The sequence below is a fragment of the Capricornis sumatraensis genome, chromosome 4 (assembly GCF_032405125.1).
Source record: "Capricornis sumatraensis isolate serow.1 chromosome 4, serow.2, whole genome shotgun sequence".
Classification (NCBI taxonomy): domain Eukaryota; kingdom Metazoa; phylum Chordata; class Mammalia; order Artiodactyla; family Bovidae; genus Capricornis; species Capricornis sumatraensis.
In genome coordinates, this window is record NC_091072.1 from 71,239,589 (window position 1) to 71,259,560 (window position 19,972).

Genomic DNA, 19,972 nt, shown 5'->3' on the forward strand with positions numbered 1-19,972 from the left:
GGAAGGGCACCGATATTTCTCCATTTGCCACAGATGATTGGTGGGGGGAGAAGGAGGCTCCCCGTAGGGAGAGAGAGGTTTTATTTTTATTTTTTTATTAATGAAAATCATTTCCCATGTAGCCCAATAGGATGGGTGCTTTGTTTTCTTTGGCAATAATCTGGGATAAACGGCCCTTGCCAACAGTCTCATAGTTTATACACTAGGGAGCCAGATTATGGCCCTGTAAAATGGAGCACCCCTCCTATAATCCCTTAATTAATTAAATGACAAATTTTGGTCTTCTCTAGTTCAGAAATATGGCTTCCGCATCAAGCGTTCAGTGGATTTATTGACGTAGGGAACTACACTGGTTGTAATTCAGCAGACTGGAGAAGTGTGTTATATACTGTAGCAGAAAGAGGGAAAATCTAGCAAAAGGTTTGAAATTCCTTGACTCTTCAGGTCTACATTTTCCTAATTAAAAGTTTCAGTTGAGGCACAGTAGATCATAGGCCACCTGTCTAATGGGTCTCCCCAAAGTAGCCTGTGTTTACAGCATTGATAGACAGCATTCTTGGAACACCTGTTTCTGGGCTTGATATTTTTGAAGCACTTTTTTTTTAAACTCCAGCGTATTTAACATAACTTTTCCCCCTACCTCCCCCTCCTCAGCTCCGCTCTGCTCTATGAAATATGGGAGACGACAGACCGTTTGTGTGCAATGCCCCGGGCTGTGGACAGGTACGTTTACAATATACTTTATTGTGAATGTCTCGTTGTGAATCAAAGTGGCTGTTTTATCACTAAGGCAAAGAGTTTAAAGCCGGTGTTTTACGTGATCACTGGAGGTAATCAGATCAGAGGATTTGCAGTGTGTAAATCCAAGTTATGAGGAAGTGTAGGCGTTCTACTGTAATGAAATCTGCCGTGCTCTCTTCCATATTGTTATTCTACTGGTGATTGTTTCCCAGTACACTGTGTTTAGGAATACATGTTGCTCTTGCACCCTTTCTAAAGCTGTTTGTATAAATACAAAGCAAGTTTAGAAATATCTTCTCTTCAGCCTTCATGAATATAAAAGTCTGTTCAACATATTTGGATAAGTAGCTGAAAATGCACCCATTCATTGTGAACCTCTATTTGGCAGAGCCTATTTTGGATTTTGTAAATAAGGAAAAAATAGTTTCTTTTGATTGTTGACCCAGAAAATCATTGTTAGCAGCTAAGGCAAATACCTGTCCAGGAAAGACAAATCCAACATAGAACCCAAGCTCTCACAGCAATATATAAACACAGGGTTTCTCAGCCATTTTCCCTGTCTGATGTTGTTAGATGCTTCCTATGTGTTAGCTGCCATGCCATGGTTTGTATGAATATCATTATGTATCAAATAGTTTTTCATGATGTACTTTTTAAATAATTTTGTTGAAACTGCCTTTTTTTTTCCATTTTTGTATTCAATACCTTCTTAACTCTTTTTCCTAGACCCTCCCCTTCTGCCATGTTCCATAAAGGATGAAGAAAGGAATACAAAGAAAGTCTTATCAAGAGAGTTTTATTTCCCTCATGAGTTGATTTTCTGGAGCCTGAAGGGTTGAATTTCTGTTCAGTTAGGAATATGTCCAGAGTTTCCCTGGTAACTAGATTGTAAATAATCTGCCTGCGGTGCAGGAGACCCAGGTTCAATTCCTAGGTCGGGAAGATCCCCTGGAGAAGGAAATGGCGACCCATTCCAGTATTCTTGTCCAGAGAATTCCATAGACAGAGGAGCCTGGTGGGCTACAGTTCACGGGGTCCCAGAGTCAGACATGACTGAGCGACTAACACACACAGGAATATGTCATGTGACTGTCCAGTGACACTTACAGGTAGTATGTGAGATTGCAGACTAGTTCTTGTAAACATTGTAAATACTTAGAAAAGTATAGAAAGAAAAGAGTTAAGTTCCAGAGGTTCCTAAGAATTAGAATTTGAGAGGGGGATGGGGTGGGTTGATAACAAGAAATAGTCAGAAGGGCAATTCCAGATTCCAATAAATGCTAAAAATTTCATAAAAGACTAAGAAAAACCAATATATTCTGAGTATTTATCATTGTAAGGTTTATATAGATAAATATATAATTTTTTTTCAATAGAAGTCACTTGGAAAATTAGAGTAAATTTGTTTCGCTTTACAGATGGCCTTATTGAAGTACACACCTAAATCTGATTTATCCAAATTTTTGTGTGTGGATTTGTTGATAATTGTACTTACTGTGACTCCCATAATTGATACCTGGTACCTTTTTTTACAGTACTTCTCTCACTTACTTTAAAAGTCTGCACTTTTGATGAAAAGATTATTTTTCTTCACTGACTGTTTAAGCTGCTCAGTGCCCACTTAGATGTTGTATGCTTAGACTACCCAGACAAGGACTTTAATAAATAAAAATGGAAGATAAAAATAAAGGAATACATAGGAAGAGCATCTCTTAAACTCTCTAAGAAAGAAAATATACCAATAGGGTTTCTTCTGGCTGTCTCATCAGAAAAAAGTAGTTTGCACTGAGATTTGTGAGATCCCAGAAGGGTTTTTTTTTTTTGTTTTTGTTTTGTATTATTTTTGAACTAGGGGTAGGAAAACAGAGACTCTTTACTTTAGTTCTTTCTTGTGTTGTCGGGTTCTGTTTACCCTAAGCCTTTTCCTTCTCTTACTCCTCCTTCCCATTTCTGAATTGTTTGTTGGTATTTGGGTTATTAGGATTCCTGTAACCTCTGGCATAGATTCTGAAGGCTTTTTTTTCCCCCTCAGTGCATGTCGAACTGAGGGAGATTGCTACCTTCTTTTGGGTTCAAGTTACTTGTTTCATAGAAACAAAGGATAGAAAGCTGTAACTTAAGGCTTTGGGGTAGCGTGATTCATCCTTTACCTCCTTTGCATGTCAAAACTGTGTAGTCATGTGAGACTGCAGTTCTGTAGTTATGTTTCGTCTCCTTTCAAGTTTCCCCCAATATGTAGTAATAACTCTAGAGAGGTCTCTGTAAGATTTACTGTGATTGCTTTATGTTCTATAAAATAGTGAAAATCTGGCAGAGAAGATAAATTTGGTAAAGTGAACTACCCTTGGCTCGTTGTTCCAGCTTCCTTGTATACCTTGAAAATGGTTTCATTCTGGAGCCACCTTGAGGCCTTCAAGCCTGTTTATAATCGATCGTCATTGATTCAAAGTTGTTACTCCAGAAATGGAAGAATAATAAAAACGTTATATAAGTCCCAGGAGAGGTAATAAGGACCATGGTAATTTTCACAAGGCATGTTTAGAACTCAGCAACCATAGAAACCTCAAAAATCAGTGGCTTCTACCAGTTAGAGGAAGCAGGAATGAAAGCAAATTATAATTCAAGAGAACTATGCATAAAACAAAACCTGTAGGAATCTTGTAATTATTTAAATATCTGCTCTCTGCCCAGGTTTTACCCTGTATACCCCTAAACTCAGAAATCGTCTTACACTTTAATATTAAGGGGAGGTGAAAGGAAAATTCACCTAAAATAGACTAGCGGATTATGCTGTCCACCATATAATCAAAACCACCGGGCCTTCAGTGGATACGTAAACATGTTTTGGTTGCTAGGTCTTTAATGGCTGTTATTTTTGGATTCTGTTCATGACCCACTTCCCAACAGTAAGTCTGATGTGGCACAGCTGAGTTCTAAATGCGCTACACGTGCTTTTTAAAGAAAGATGGTTGCTGAAGGTTGTATTCTTTGCATTCTTATCTGAAAGGACAGGTGATAGGGTTTTCTGAGCTCTCTCATTCCTCTTCTCCTAGAGAGTCTCTGTTTCCCCTGAGCCCTCATCACCCTCATGAAGAGGAACTTGGGAAAGTAATATCCCTGCAAATCTCTCTCTCTCTGGAATGTCGTAACAGTAATAGTTAGTAGAACTGCCTTTAGAGAATGGGTTAGTGTTGTTAAGGCAACAGAGCCCCAGATACTACTCTGTGGTAAACGGCTGGTTGAATTTGAGGTGTATGGGTCTTAGACATGTTTATAAGATAGCATCTATTTTAAAATTCTGTAACTGTAAATAGCTTTGCCTCTGTTATTAAAATAATAGGAATACAGTTTGATGCTGAATCTAGGAAGTCTTATAAGTTTTTAAAGCTTTGAGGGGCACTTTTACTTGAAAATGGATTATAAAATTGTTCTTATTGCATGTGGAAGCAGGAAAAATTACTACTGTGTCAGTAATCTTGAATTTGAGGTGTTACTTCACGTGGATACGGTTAGATAACCTAACCTTTTGGATACTTTCTGTCCACATTTTTTTTTTTTTTCCCCATGCCTGTGGGATTTTAGTTCCCCAACCAGAGATTGAACTTGGGCTCTTGGCACTGAAAGCGTGGGGTCCTAACCACTGGATGCCAGGGAGTTCCTAGTCCAATTTTTTTTTACCAAATGTCAACAATTTCTGTATTCCTATACCTCCCTCTCAGGCACATGACGCTGGTTTGCAGTACAAATTATGCAGATTTAAGTAGCCTTTCCCGTCACCATAATCAAGTCTTTGAGCAGAAGCTGGGAATGTCTGTTTCCTTAAGAACAGGAACACAGTTCCTCTGAGAAGATATATTAGTGGAGAATTAGTATCATCCCATTATTAGCCACTGAGAAAGGTTTCTATCATAACCACTCAGTATCAACTTTGTCCTTTTAAGGAAAAATCCTTTGATTGTTTCTCTGTCCATTGTGACCCTGAGGAGCTGTATTTCCCGCCCCCCACCCTCCTTGAGGATATCTACTACCAGATCTTTTCTTCTCCCAGAGAACATTTAAGTACAGGTTGAGATTCTGTTCATATCTTTCTGAGACATGAAATGTATAACTAGTTCATAGACCTCCAGGGCTTGCTTTCTCTTTCTGAGGCCAAGGGTAGCAGTAGAGCCCTAGTTGTGGTGGGATGGAGGGCTGCTTCTTTACCTCCTTATCTTGTCATATAATAGGAATAATGTTTATGGTGCTGTAGTCCTGGCTTCACTTGGCATTTAACCAACCTCCAGTGCTGTTTATTGCTTTGTATCCTCTGCCTCCATGAACATTATCCCTTAAATCTCTATTGCTTTGTAATATATGAGGCAACAAATAGCTTCTATGATTGGTTAAATGCTGGCATGCTACAAAGGTGTGTATTTTATTGCCTATATAACCCACATCTATAGAGATTGTTCCTGTTATCCCAGCCCTCCCATTAAGTGGGCCCTACTGGTACTATGGGACTCTGGATTTTTAATTCTGTCCCTTTGGCAAGTTTTCCTATTAACTGGCATTGGCACAAAAGAAAAGCAGGGAAGAATGACTGGTGCTGTTTACTAATTCTTTATGTTAGAGGAGCATCTTGAATTAGAGAATAATATAGGAAAAAATGGCTCTGGTACATAAATACCATTTGTGGTGATACGTGCTATCTTTACATGCTTCGACAGGTGAGGACAGTTTCAGGCAAACAAATAAGCCTTTTTTTCTCACCCCCTGCCAAGAGTTTAAAAAAATTCAAATTTTTATTTAATAATTCATATTTCATTCAATAATTCATCCAGTTCCCATCTGGTAAGAGTGCCTGCATGCTGTCAGGCTGCTGAAAATACACTGCATTATACACAATTAGACCAAATGCTAACCTTGTTTTTCGTAATAATATGTTGATTTTGCAGTAACTTTCAGTCCACTCTGAGAATGCTGCAGTTTTATGTAATCTTGTAATAGAAGTAGACCACTGTTATACATAGTAAAGAAGAAAACTGGGACTGGGATGAAAAAAATGTAGACATGTTAGGAGCAAGTAATTAAACCCTAGATTTTTCATGTCAGATCTGGCACTCTTGACACTTGCCCTTAGAAACAAGTGGTTGGTTATTTTAGTTTTTTGTGTTATATTTGTTATTATGTTACTAAGAGCATAGTGGGTTAAAAGCATCCCTGTTCCAGTGTGCCAAAAAGAGAGAATGTGGTATGAATCTAATTGGAGCTATATTCAAGAATTAAGGTAAAAATTTTCAGTTACTCACTCTTGTTTTTCCTTGGATATGACTTAATATTTGGAATGGGAGCCCAGAAACTGCTCTCTGAATGTTCCTGGAAAAAAAAAATCCTCTGTCTTTGCGTCTCAGTTCATCCTTCGTCAGGAGAAGGGGCTGTTTCCTGGTCCTTTCTTTTACAAACTGCTGAGTTTAAATACTGCCTTCTAGATCTGAGAGCCTGTCTTTCATTCATCCCTCTTTTGCCACCCTGCAAAACCACATACATATTGCTAGGTTGTTAACTTAAAAGATATTGTCAGCATTATATAGAATTCTTCATTCTTTTATCAAATACTCTTCCAGCTAATGAGGCAGATTGAAGAACAGTCAGTGTGCTCCCTCTGGTTAGCATGTTTCTTTAATGCAGATTGACTTGCTCAGCAGTTGCATTTTGTCTGAAACCCTTGTTAAGGCCTACCCTATATGTGGATTCATAACACATCTGTGTGTACATCTACAGTGCTGTATAAATAATAATAAGTAATCACCAGATGGCCTATAACTGCTCCTCTGGACCCGCTGGGTCTCTTGAAGCTGTTAGGAGAGTCTTCTGGCGTTTTGCTGGAGAAAACTTGTCATAGATTTATTTCTAAAAAAATTCAAACTCACAACTGGGTGTTTAGGACTAGCTATTGCTGTCTGTGTTGTAAATATTTAACAGGCTTTGTACAATGACAAGTAAAAGCGCCATTACTAACCACGCACAGTGGCTGTGGAGCTCTTCTTCCCTCCCAGCCGTTTAGAAAGGAAACAAAATGCTGATAAATTGTGCGTTATGAACAAGGTGCAGGAGATGTTCTTTGAATGCTTTTTCGTAGGAGAAGATCTGCTCAAAGGGTGTAACTGGGCAAACTTAAGCTTTTTAACCTTATGCTGGTGACGTAAATGAAACAAAATGCCCCTTTTAAATTGGACTTTATATACAAGCAAAGCCCCTTCAACTGAAGTTCGGTCATGGCCAGGTTTCAGTCTTAATTATCTTTATAACTAAATGATAAATCCCTTTGAAAGAGTTATAGTTGCAAGTGTTAGTAAATGCTTAGCATTTAGCTAAAATTTTAGACTTTGGGTTATGTCTAAAATTTAAGGCATATGTTGTTTGTCCATATTATTTATAGAGCAAAACATTTTAATTTTTGTCCTCTTCCTTTTTCTAAAAAGGGTTATGTATTTTGTTGGGGGGAACATATTATTCTGGTTTAGCCTGCTTATAATTTTCTATTCTATATCTTGTTATTACTAGTCCCCTTCCTCCAGTATCTGTTCTAGGGTACTTGCTCATTACAATAATGCATGTTTTTGAAAACCAAAATAAAACTGATTACCTCTAAACATTTATGTTTTTAATCTTGTCTTACCATAAGGTAACATAAAAAAGGTTTTTTAAAAATTGGGTATCTTTTAACTCTTCAGCTTAATTTTTTTTGGTCTGTTTAACCACAGAGGGAATTCCTGTGAATTAGCACACGTGGCTGTTACATTCCAGTTAGTATGTATAGAAAGCTTTTCTCTTTTAAAAGTCTCATCTCGAAGAAGTAACATACAAATTGTAAGCGAGAAATGCTGCTATCAATAGTTTATTGTAGATAGATTTTGCTTTTTAAGTCTTCACATAAAATTATCAGGTTAAGGAAAGGATTTCAAGAAGGAAAGCATCATGGAGAAAAGATGGAAGTTTGGGGATTTATCTCTTTGTGTTTTTACTTTCAAGTTTGTTTGTGCAGTGAAACATGCTACCTAAGATTGTGCTTTGGTAAGAATCTGGACTATTTGCAATTGTCATGTGAAAGTACAGAGGGAATGAGAATGAATTTTGTGAAATTAGCCCATTCCCAGTCTGGCACACCGTGTGCCCTGTGTGGCTGCCGATTCTGCTGGCAGATTGAAGAGCTGAACCAACTTCTGCTCTAAAGACTAAAATTGCCAGCCATCATTCCAGCTTTTAAATCTTGTTGTTCCCATCGATGATGTCAGAATTGGAACACACATGGTTCTGTCTTTAGATACCAGGTGAAATTTGAAATTCCTTGGATTGGAAGGAGAGAGTTCTTCCTTTTTTGCCTTTGAAAAACTTAAGGAGCTTTGCAAGGAAAGTCAGCAGAATAAATCTGCAGCTTTGCCGTGTCCTTTGAGTCATTGTAGAAAGCTGAGTACTCTGTGCAGCATTCAGCAGATTGGCTGTCAGTGTTGCAGCTCTGCTTATCAAATACATAATCTCTCTGAGAGCCATTTATGTTATTCCGGAGAGAATCATCCAGTGGCAAAAGGAACGCCTCTTTTCTCCTCCCAAGGGTCAGATCCTCTTTCTCTACTGGTCAATTACCCCTTGATTTTTCCTGAAAAACACCTCAAGCTACTGTAAAGATTGGCGCTAGCTCAGGCCACAGACTCGGTTACAATGACAAGCTCTGATTTCTTAGCCACAGGGAGAGGCCTGAGGGTGACACTCATAAGTATGCCAGAGGCTTAATGGTGGTGGATTTTCTGCTGAGTATCTCAGTCCCCTGTATAAGCTTGGCTTCTCTTCGCTCCCTCTGAGGGAGATAACATTTGCTTTAGTGTTTTGCACACCAGTCGCTATAAAAGTGCTGCGAGAGTTGTCTTTCTCAAGTCTCTTTCCTTGTCTTTAGTTATTGTCCTCTCCAGTTTGAAATCAAGCACTATAGTCTTAATTTTTTTACGTTTTTGCCTTCTTCTTTTACTGCTTATCTTAGCTTTTATTAGCCATTGTACCTGACGGGGATTATTAACCAATGTTTCCTCTAATTAAGAAAAATAAATAGGCTTTTTTTTTTAGAGCAGTTTTATATTTACAGAGAAATTGAGAAGAGAGTAGGGAGAATTTGCATATACCCCCACCTTGTTCCACCCCCAGCTTTCCACGTCTTGTATTAATGGGGTAGATTTGTTACAACTAATGAGCCAGTATTGATACATTCTTATTTAACCAAAGTTCAAAGTTTACATTAAGGTTCACTCTTTGTGTTGTACTTTCTATAGGTTTTGACAAATATATAATAACATTTACCATGTCAAATAGAATAGTTTCACTGCCGTAAAAATCCCCAGTTATTCCACCTATTGATCCACTACCCCATCCCAGACTCTGCTAATTACTGATTGTTTTACTGTCTTCATGTGAAAGTGAAAATGTAAAAGTGTTAGTCACTCAGCCCTGTCCAACTCTTTCGAACCCCATGGACTGTAGCCCACCAAGCTCCTCTGTCCGTGGAGGTCTCCAGCAGGAATATTAGAGGGGTAGCCTTTCCCTTCTCCAGGTTATCTTCCCAGCCCAGGGATCAAACCCAGGTCATCTGCATTGCAGGCAGACTGTTTACCGTCTAAGCCCAGAATGTCATATAAAATCACGCCTTCCTCTGATTTTTTTTTTAAGTCGTGAGCAGATAACCATATAATTTGGAATAGCTGGGAAACGAAGGAGAGAAAATTAAGCCATGTGAAGTCATAGCTTTGAGGTCTTTCTCAAAGTACAAGAATCAAATCTAGGGAGCTTTACATGGCCAGCTGTACTGAGAGTCTCTCTGATGTTCAAGACTTGGCTTGCCTGGTGACATATTTGGACTGTTTGGGGGGTCAAAGTATTAGGGCTGGGCAAGGTGACAGGAAGTAAAACCTTTTCGTTTGTTGAAGCGGAGAACAATAAAATAAAATCTCTCCTCTCCCATTGGCAGCCTTATTTGGGATTGGAAAAAATCAGTGTAAATAAACTCCTGTACTTTTAAATTAATTACAGATTCATGTAAGTAAATATTATTAAAAAATATGGGAGCTGTCAATCACAGTTTAACAAACACAGTTGTAATATTGGCTACATAAAGTAATAAAGTGAAAGTCACTAAGTCGTGTCCGACTCTTTGTGACCCCATAGACTATACAGTCCATGGAATTCTCCAGACCAGAATATTGGAGTGGGTAGCCTTTCCCTTCTCCAGGGGATCTTCCCAACCCAGGGATCAAACCCAGGTCTCCCACACTGCAGGTGGATTCTTTTACCAGCTGAGCCAGAAGGGAAACCCACATAAGGTAATAGATGTTTTTATTTGGGTTAAGGGTTAGTAGATGAGAATTGGCTTTCCTGCTGGTGCTACTGGTAAAGAATTCGCCTGCCAGTGCAGGAAATGTAAGAGATGTGGGTTCAATCCCTGAGTCAGGGAGATCCCCTCGATTAGAAAACGGCAACCCACTCCAGTATTCTTGCCTGGAAAATCCCATGGACAGAGGAGCCCAGCCAGCTACAGTCCATGGGGCCACAAAGAGTCACAAAGACACGACTGAGCAGATGAGAACTGGCTTAGGAGGAATGGCCCCTGAGCAAAGGAGACCTGGCAACTTATGAGGATGTCAAAAATAAACAGATTTACTTGTTAGCTTTGTTTGGGCTATCTCGAGTTCCTTCTGCTAGATACTAGTTGAGAAGTAAAAATTGTGTGTGGGGGTTGTGGGGGGGATCATGATGCATGGCTTGCAGAGTCTTAGTTCCCTGACCAGGGATTGAACCCTGGCCCCAGCAATGATAGCACCAAGTCCTAGCCACTGGACTGCCAGGGAATTCCCAAGAAGTATAAATCTTAAGGCTTCCCTGGTGGCCTTAGTTGGTAAAGAATCTGCCTGCAATGCTGGAGATCTGGGTTTGTTCCTTGGGCTGGGAAGATCCGTTGGAGAAGAAAATGGCAACCCACTACAGTATTCTTGCCTGAAAAATCCCATGGACAAAGGAGCCTGGCAGGCTATAGTCCATGGAGTTGCAAGGAGTTGGACACGACTTAGCAACTAAACCACCACCACCATAAATCTTAGGGGCATCAATAAACATTAGAAACAACTTAATTCTTTTTTGATAGAGACATTTCCTGCTTGTCCTGGTTTGGAAATTTTATTTATTACTATTATTTATTTATTTTGGCTGTGCCTCCAGGTTTGCAGGATGTTAATTCCCTGACCAGGGATTGAACCTGTGTCCTTGGCAGTGAAAGCGTGGAATCCTAACCACTGGACCACTAGGGGATTCCCATGGACATTTTAGATTGATAAAATATGGGAGAAATGGAGTGACCTGATTTCTTTAGTTCTGGGATTCAAGTTTCCTGTCACTTAGAATGTTAACTCCATAGTATTAGGTAAGATCTCTTTTCATAGAGATACTAACTCTTTACCTTTTAGATTTGGCTATATATGAGATTCATTCTTGGCCTCTGCTGCTGCTGCTAAGTCGCTTCAGTTGTGTTCGACTCTGTGTGACCCCATAGACAGCAGCCCACCAGGCTCCCCCGTCCCTGAGATCCTCCAGGCAAGAACGCTGGAGTGGGTTGCCATTTTCTTCTCCAATGCATGAAAGTGAAAAGTGAAAGTGAAGTCGCTCAGTCGTGTCGACTCCTAGCGACCCCATGGACTGCAGCCTTCCAGGCTCCTCCGTCCATGGGACTTGCCAGGCAAGAGTACTGGAGTGGGGTGCCATTGCCCTCTCCGATTCTTGGCCTCAGTACGTATTTAATTTCCTTACTTGTTGAACGGAGATGACTTAATGGTAAAAATGAACACTAACCTAGGGTAGGCTCTATAGAATAATGTTCAGAGTTAACATCAGTTAGTGCAGGGCAACATCGTATGTATGCATACATACATCTACAACTTAGAGGAAATATTGTGTTAATATAATGTACAGGAATTATGTGGCGATCATGTGGGGGGAATGGGAGAGAACAAGAGCAAAGAAAATGGTTTAACTTTATCCATGTCTAATGACAGCAGAATAATAATAACTAAAGCTAACTGAGCTCTTACATACTGTGCAGAAGTAGATTATAGATATTATTTAGCCTAGAAATCCCCTGAGGGACAGTATAATATTATCTTCATTTTACAATATAGAGGAGAAAATTAAGGCTCAGAGGAGTTAAATAACTTGTACAAGGTCATATAGTAATTTGTGATGGAGCTATAAGGCCAGACAGACTTCAGACCACTTTTACTAGGATAAATTGCTTCCTTATTCTTTCCCATAAACATGTAAATATGCACACCTAGCACAGAAGAAGAAAAGAAGTGGTTGGGTTTTTTTGCACTGGTCCAAATGCAATCTCTTAAGTTTAAGTCCTAGCTGTAGTTAGATAGACATCTGGCTGCCATACCAGAGAGCGCTGGATCAACAGCTGAGCTCTGCCTGTATGAAGAGATAAGAGTTCTTACTAAAATGAAGACCAATCTCTGCAACTGCCTCAGCCTTGTTAATCTGCATTTTTTATCTGCCAGGGAATGCTGCTGAGATGTATCTAACTCTCTGTGAGGCAAACAACCACTGTTTAGTAGCAGGGGCATGATTTTAGGATGGGAAAGAAAACCAATTCTTGACTAACCAGAAATGTAGATAGAACTAGAAAACTGTGACCTAAAAACCATAGCTTCAGCCTTCTCCACTAATAGGCCCAAAGATACACTGTGGTGTCATCTTTGTGACTTGTAGACTTAGTCACTTCCTGTTTTATATTCCCTTCTTTCCCTTCTTAGTTTTATGGCTATAAGATGCAGAGGATGGTATCTGGGTGTCTTGCTTTATGTAGTGCCATGGAGCAGTGGGGCTTTTGTTATTGTGGCTGTAGTAGTAATTGGTAACAAGAGGAAACACGACTAAGGTAGAATTAGGGTATGATTTGGAGTGTATTACCAGTGTAGTATCAGTCAGTAAAGAATCTGCCTGCGGTACAGGAGACCCAGGTTCGGAAGATCCCCTGGAGAAGGAAGTGGCAACCCACTCCAGTATCCTTGCCTGGAAAATCTCATGGACAGTGGAGCCTGGTGGGCTGCAGTCCCTGGGGTCTCAAAGAGTCAGGCACGACTGAGCGACTAATACTTACTTACTTACCAGTGTAGTGAGATATGTGATCTGCCTAGTGGTTGATAATGCGTTTATTTTCTGACTTTCTGGAGGTAGGATTGCATGGAAGGTCTTAACTTGTTCACTAATAGGATTCGTCTACACTCAGATCTCACATTCTTTCCTACTTTGACTTCAGAACAATTCCATGTATCTACTTTTTCCTTTTCTCTTATGAACTGTGGTGTGTTGATGCAGTGGACATTTTATCATTGGAAGTGGAATTACATAACCCAAGTAGATACATGGAATATTTATGTGAAATAATTTGTGATTTAAAAAATATGTACATGAACACATAAAGGATCAAAAGAGATCGGAGAGTCTTACAGTTGATATTTTTAGCAAAGGTATTCTTTGTATGTTTTTTCTGAATGTCTTTATCCTTTACTGGAAAGTTGCTTAAAATGTACATTTCCTTCTTGATTCTGATAGTGATTCATTATATAACTGTGGACTATGTGAAGCTAACTCTACATTCAGCTACAGGATATATCTGATTGGAGTCTTTTCTTTTCTACCTCTGACAGTGAAGTCAAATTCTTGGCTTCAGAGCTGCGAATGTCTTCCTTAACGGGCAAGGTCACAAACTATCAAAATGATAACTCTGGATGTCCAAAGATCTAATTTGTTTATTTTGTTGGATACCTCTGACAAGCCAGTTAGTTGTGTGTGGATGTGTGTGTGTGTTTGTCTGTCTGTCTGTCTCCTGCCAGGAGTTTCTGTAAAATTGTAAATAAAAGGAGAGGTGATTCAGAGCAACAACCTATCAAACAGAAACTGCAAGCTTGGCTCCTAAGAGGTTATCAGGTAGACAGTGACAGCTTAGCAGGATAGATGATTATTTTTTTTAAAAGAAAAAGGCCCTACATTTTAATGCTAGCCTTAGTTACCTCCTTTTTGTATCTCTGTTCTCAAGCTTACTGATGAAAACTAACAACAGCAACAAAAATCTTTCACTGACATAAGTTATTTGACTCAAGTGAAGAGAGTTGTTGAGATAGTTTTAAAGATCTGTTGTGGTGTGTAGGTGGAGATAACTGTATAATACTAGAGTGGGCAAATAATATTACAGACATTTGTCACTTAAGTGAGCATCATTTTTTTTTTTTTTAACATGGTGGCAATCTGTGTGCATTAATTTTTTTCACTGTGTTAACGTTTATTCAGTTTCAGGTATTTCTTGGGATTAAGGACGAGACTGCAGTCCACTTAAAGTGTGTTGAAAGGGAACAGTAAAAGTAGTTACTCTAAAATTTTCTGGGGTCTAGATGTCTACATATGTTCTGTAGGGCATCATGTTAGATTCAGTAATTTACCTATTCCCTCTTCAGTCTTTCTTTTTCCTCCCTTTTAATTTTTACCTAGATAATTGCAAAAGTGAAAAGGGAGACCATTTCATCATTCTTTTAATTTTACTTGATATGCATTTAAAGCTACAGCCAGACAGGGCTTCTTGGAGGCTTGTACTTTCGGTTATGCATGTGACTGCTCAGAGGAGAGAGTTGTGTGCGCGCATATAGCAGCTCATGGCAGAGCAGTGGTTAAAGGTTTGAACATATTGTACCTTGCAGTCCTAAGGGAGGCATTTTGCTCCTCCATAGACAATAATCGGCTTGTCAGAGTCGAATGGCTTTTTGTTTTTTCTTTATCTAGTAAAATGCAGTGGGCTAAGCCTTTCTGGGAAGCAGTTTCTTCCTCCACCACATGGACAGAAGGTCGTGGATGCTGTCTCTGAAACAAAGGGGAAGTGGTGATAGAAAAATCAGTGGCTAGGGCATAATTAGATTGGAGCTCTGTCACAGAGACAACAATTCTTGTTTGAAAGCTGGACTTTTCTGCTATGCCATGCTTTTCTGTCTTCACATTAGAAATATAAGCAATGAGTGTTCATTCTACTTCAGGCTTAATTTTTCAGGCTCTTTTCTAAGCACTCTGAGAATAAACTTGGAACAATTTACTTTTCTTGGTGGTTTCCAAAAATATTTAAGATTGCTTTCCAGCAAAATTGAGAGGACGGTACAGCGATTCCCCATATACTCCCTGCTTCCCTACAAACGTAGCCTTTCCTATTGTCAGCATACCCCACCAGAGTGGCATATTTGTTTCAGCTAATGAACCTACACTGACACACCATAATCACCCAAAGTCCACAGCTCACCTAAGAGTTCACTCTTGTTGGTGTACATTTGATGGGTTTGGAAAACATATAATGACATATAGTCATCATTATATTATCATACAGAATAGTTTCACTGCCATAAAAATCCTCTGTGCTCCACCTATTCGTTTTCCCCTCATCCCCCTCGACTCCGAGCAACCACTGATCTTTTTGCTGTCTCCATAGCTGTGTCTTTTCCAAAAAGCCACATAGTTGGAATTATGTAGTATGTAGTTTTTTTCAGATTGCCATCTTTTACTTAAAATGCTTAAAATTCCTTCATGTCTTTCCGTGGCTTGGTACCTCAGTTCTTTTTAGCAATGAGTAATATTCCTTCATCTGGATGTACCAGTTTATTTATCCATTTACCTACTGAAGGATATCTTGGTTGCTTCCAAGTCGTGGCCGTTGTGAATAAAGCTGCTGTAAAAATCCACGTGCAGGTTTTTGTGTGGATGTAAGTTTTCAAGAAACTGCCAAATTGTCTTCCAAAGTGACTCTGTCCTTTTTCATTCCCACCAGCAATGAATGAGAGTTCCTTTTGCTTCACACCCTTGTCAGTAATTGGTGTTGTCAGTGATCCAGATTTTGGCCAGTAGGATAGATGTGTGGTGGTATGCCCTTGTTGTTTTAATTTGCATTTTGCTGATGTCATACGATTTGCAGCATCTCTTTATAGGTTTTTTGTTTGTTATCTGTATATTTTAGTGAGATGTCTGTTAAGGTCTTTGGCCTGTTTTTAAATTTGGTTGTTTGTTTCCTTATTGTTGAGTTTTTGTTTGTTTTTTGCTGCACTGGGCAGCATCTGAGGTCTTAGTGCCCCAACCCAGAGATCAAACCCACACCCCTGCCAGTGGAAGTACAGAGTCCTAACCACTGGACCAATAGGGAAGCCCCATCCTTATTGTTGAGATTTAAGAGTTCTATATGTATTTTGGATAGCAGTCCTTTATCAAATGTGTCTTTTGCAAATACTTTCTCGCAGGCTGAAGCTTGCCTTCTTGACATTGTTTTTCGTAGAACACAAGTTTTTATTTAATGAAGTCCAACTTATCAATTATTCCTTTCATTGATCATGCCTTTCGTGTTACCTCTAAAGTCATTGCCAAACCCAAGATTATACATAGGTTTTTTCCTATGTTATCTTTTGGGAGTTTTATAGTTTTGTGTTTTACATTTATGTTTATGATCCATTCTGAATTAGTTTTGCAAAGGGTTTAAAGTCTGTGTCTATATTCACTTTTTTGCTTATGGATTTCAAGTTGTTGAAAAGCACTATTTCAGAACTATTTGTTGAAAAGATTATCGTATTGCTTTTGCTCTTTTTTTTTTAAATGAGGTGTAATTGACATATAACATTAGTTTTAGGTGTACCGCATAATGATTTGATATTTATATATACTGCAAAATGATCGCCACGGTAAATCTAGTTAACATCCATCACCTTACATAATTACAGAATTTTTTTCCTTGTGATGAAAACTTTCTCTCTTAGCTACTTTCAAATATGTAATATGTTAACTGTAGTCACCATACTGTACATTAAATCCCCATGATTTATTTATAACTGGAAATTTGAGCCTTTTGACCCCCTTCCCCTGTTTGATCCCCCTCACCCCCTTCTCTGGTAACTACCAACTTGTTCTCTATAAGTTTGGTGGGGTTTTGTTTTGTTTTAAGATTCCATGTATGATTGGCTCTCTGTATCCATGGATAACGGAATAGTGTTGTTCAGTATCTTTTCATGTATCAGTTGGCCATCTATATGTCTTCTTTGGAAAAATATTCAGATCCTCTGTCATTTTTAATTGAATTGTGTGAGGTTTTGCTATTGAATTGTAGTTCTTTATATATTTTGGATATTAACTCCTTATCAGATATATGTTTTGCAGATATTTTCTCTTATTCAGTAGGTTTTCTTTTCATTTTGTTGATTTTCTTTGTTGTGCAGAAGCTTCTTAGTTTGTTGTATTCTCACTTGTTTTTGTTTTTGCTGCCTTTGCTTTTGGTGTCAGATTCAAAAAACAGTCACCAGTATGGTTGGCAAGGAGCTTATTGCCTCTTGTTTTTTCCTTAAAGAGTTTTATGGTTTCAGGTCTTACATTCAAGTTTTTAATCCATTTTGAATTTTAATATTTGTATTTGGTATTAGATAGTGGTCCAGTTTTTACTCCTTTGCACGTGACTGTCCAGTTTCCCCAACACTATTTTTTGAGGAGACTCCTCTTTCTCCCATTGTATAGTCTTGTCATAAATTAGCAATATATGCATGGGTTTATTTTAGGCTCTCTTTCATTGATATGTATGTTGGTTTTTATGCTAATATCATACAGTTTTGATTAGTATAGCTTTGTGATATAGTTTGAAATCAAGGAGCACGATGCCTCCAGGTTTTTTCTTTCTCAAGATTTCTTTGACTATTCGGATTCTTTTGTGCTTCCGTACACATTTCAGGATAGTTCTTTTTGTAAGAAATGCCATTAGAATTTTGGCAAGGATTGCACTGAACCTGTATATTGCTTTGGATAGTATGGGCATTTAAGCAATATTAATTCTTCCAGTCCATGAACATGATTATCTTTCCATTTATCTGTGTCTTCTTCAGTTTCTTTTGTCAGTGTCTTAAGAGTTTTCAGTGTATAAGTCACTTTTGTGGTGATATTTATTCTTGGGTATTTTATTCTTTTTGATGCAATTATAAATGGTATTGTTTTCTTAATTTTTCTTTATGATAGCTCATTATTAGTGTGTAGAAATACAACATTTTTTTGTATATTGATTTTATATCCTCAGCCTTTGCTGAATTCACTTTAAGAATTTTTTGGTGGTCTTTAGGGATTTCTATGTATCATCTGCAAATAATGACAGTTTTACTTCTTCCCTTCCAATCTGGATTACTTTTATTTTTCTTGCCTAACTGATGTAGCTAGGACTTCCAATACTGTGTTGAATAAAAATGGTAAATGTGGTGTTTTGTTTTGTTCCTGATCTTAGAGGAAAACTTTAGCTTTTCATTGTTCAGCATGATGTTATGGGCTTGTCATGTGTGACCTTTATTACACTGAGGTATGTTCCCTCTATACTCACTTTGTTGAGAATTTTTATCATAACTAATGTTGAATGTTGTCATATGTTTTTTCATCTAGTGAGATGATGGAATACTTCTTATCCTTCATTTGTTAAATGTGGTGTATCACATTGATTGGTGTATCAGATGCTGAACCATCCTTGTATCCCTAGAATAAATCCCATTTGACCATGGTATATGATTCCTCTTAAGGTATTGTTGAATTCTATTAATATGGTGTTGAGGAATTTTGCATTTATGTTTATCAGGGATATTGGCCCATAATTTTCTTTTCTTGTGGTATTCTGGTTTTGGTGTCACGGTAATGCTGGCCTTGTAAAATAAGTTTGTAAGTATTCCCTCTTCTTTAATTTTTTGGATGTTTGAGGATTGGTATTAATTCTTTGAATGCTTGGTAGAGTTTATCTAGTCCTGGACCTATGTTTGTTGGGAGGCTTTTGGTTACTGATCCAAACTCCTTACTGATAAACAGTCTGTTCATATTTTCTATTTCTTCATGACTCAGTCTTGGATACTTGTATGTTTTTAGGAATTTATCCATATCTCTTAGGTTGTCCACTTTGTTGACTTACAGTTGTTTCTAGTAGTCTCATATGATACTTTGTATTTCTGAGGTATCACTTGTAATGTCTCCTCTTTCATTTCTGTTTGGTTTTTCTTGTTGCTTTATTTAGTGCTCTCTTTTTTTGGTGATTCTAGCTAAATGTTTGTCAATTTTATTATCTTTTCAAAGAACCAGCTCTTGATTTCTTTGATCTTTTAAATTAAATTGTCTTTTTAGTCTCTAATTCATTTATTTCTGCTCTGATCTTTGTTGTTTCTTTCCTTCTCCTAACTTCAGGCCTTATTTGTTCTTTTTTAAGTTCCTTGAACTATAAAGTTAGGTTGTTTATTTGAGATTTTTCTTATTTCTTGAGGTAGACATTTATTGCTCTCAGCTTCCCTCTTAGAACTGCTTCTGCTGAATACTGGTAATTTCAGTATTTTATATTTCCATTTTACTTTGTCTCAAGGAATTTATTTCTCTTTCAAGTTCTTTGTTGACCTATTGGTTGTTCAGTAGCATATGTCATTTCCACATATTTGTGAATTTTCTAGTTTTCTTCTTGTGACTAATTTTCTAGTTTCATACCATTCTGGTCTGAAAAGATGCTTGGTATGACTTCAGTATTCTTAAATTTATTAAGACTGTTTTGTGACCTAACATGTGATTCATCCTGGAGACTATTTCATGTTCACCTGAGAAGAATGTTTGTGTCTTTGCTCCTTTGTTAAAAATAAATTGACTATATTTAGATGGGTCTATTTCTGGACTTTCTGCTCTGTTCCATTGATCTTTTAATCTATTCTTTCACCAATACTAAGTCTTGATTCAGCTCAGTTCAGTTCAGTTGCTCAGTCGTGTCCGACTCTTTGCTACCCCACGTCTTGGTTACGCATAGCTTTATAGTATATCTTGGAGTTAGGTACTGTTGGTCCATCGACATTGTTCTTCTTCAATATTATGTTGGCTATTTTGGGTTTTTTGCCTCTCCATATAAACTTTAGAATCAGTTTCTTGACATTCACAATAATTTTGTGGGATTTGCTGGGATTTTGATTGAGATTTCATTAAATATATAGATCAAGTTGGGAATAAATTATATCATCTTTACAATAAATACTGTTTTAGTTCTTTGATTTCATTCATCAGAATTTTATAATTTTCCTCATGTAGATCTTTCACATATTTTGTTAGATTTATACCTATGTATTTAATTTGGTGAGGTACTAATGTAAATGGCATTCTG

The 19,972-nt window shown here is 37.9% G+C and overlaps 1 protein-coding gene across 2 annotated transcripts in view; it reads left to right on the forward strand.

Moving 5' to 3' along the window:
* Positions 1–653: 653 nt before the first annotated feature.
* The window catches only part of LOC138077597 (cyclic AMP-dependent transcription factor ATF-7), a 76,405-nt gene continuing 57,086 nt past the window's right edge, over positions 654–19,972 (forward strand). Inside the window, exon 1 of one of the 2 annotated variants that reach the window (XM_068969681.1) lies at positions 654–723. In XM_068969681.1, the coding sequence (XP_068825782.1) occupies positions 676–723 (48 nt within the window). In that variant the 5' untranslated portion in view covers positions 654–675. The remainder of the gene's footprint in view (positions 724–19,972) is intronic. The other variant, XM_068969682.1, reaches the window with a different exon arrangement.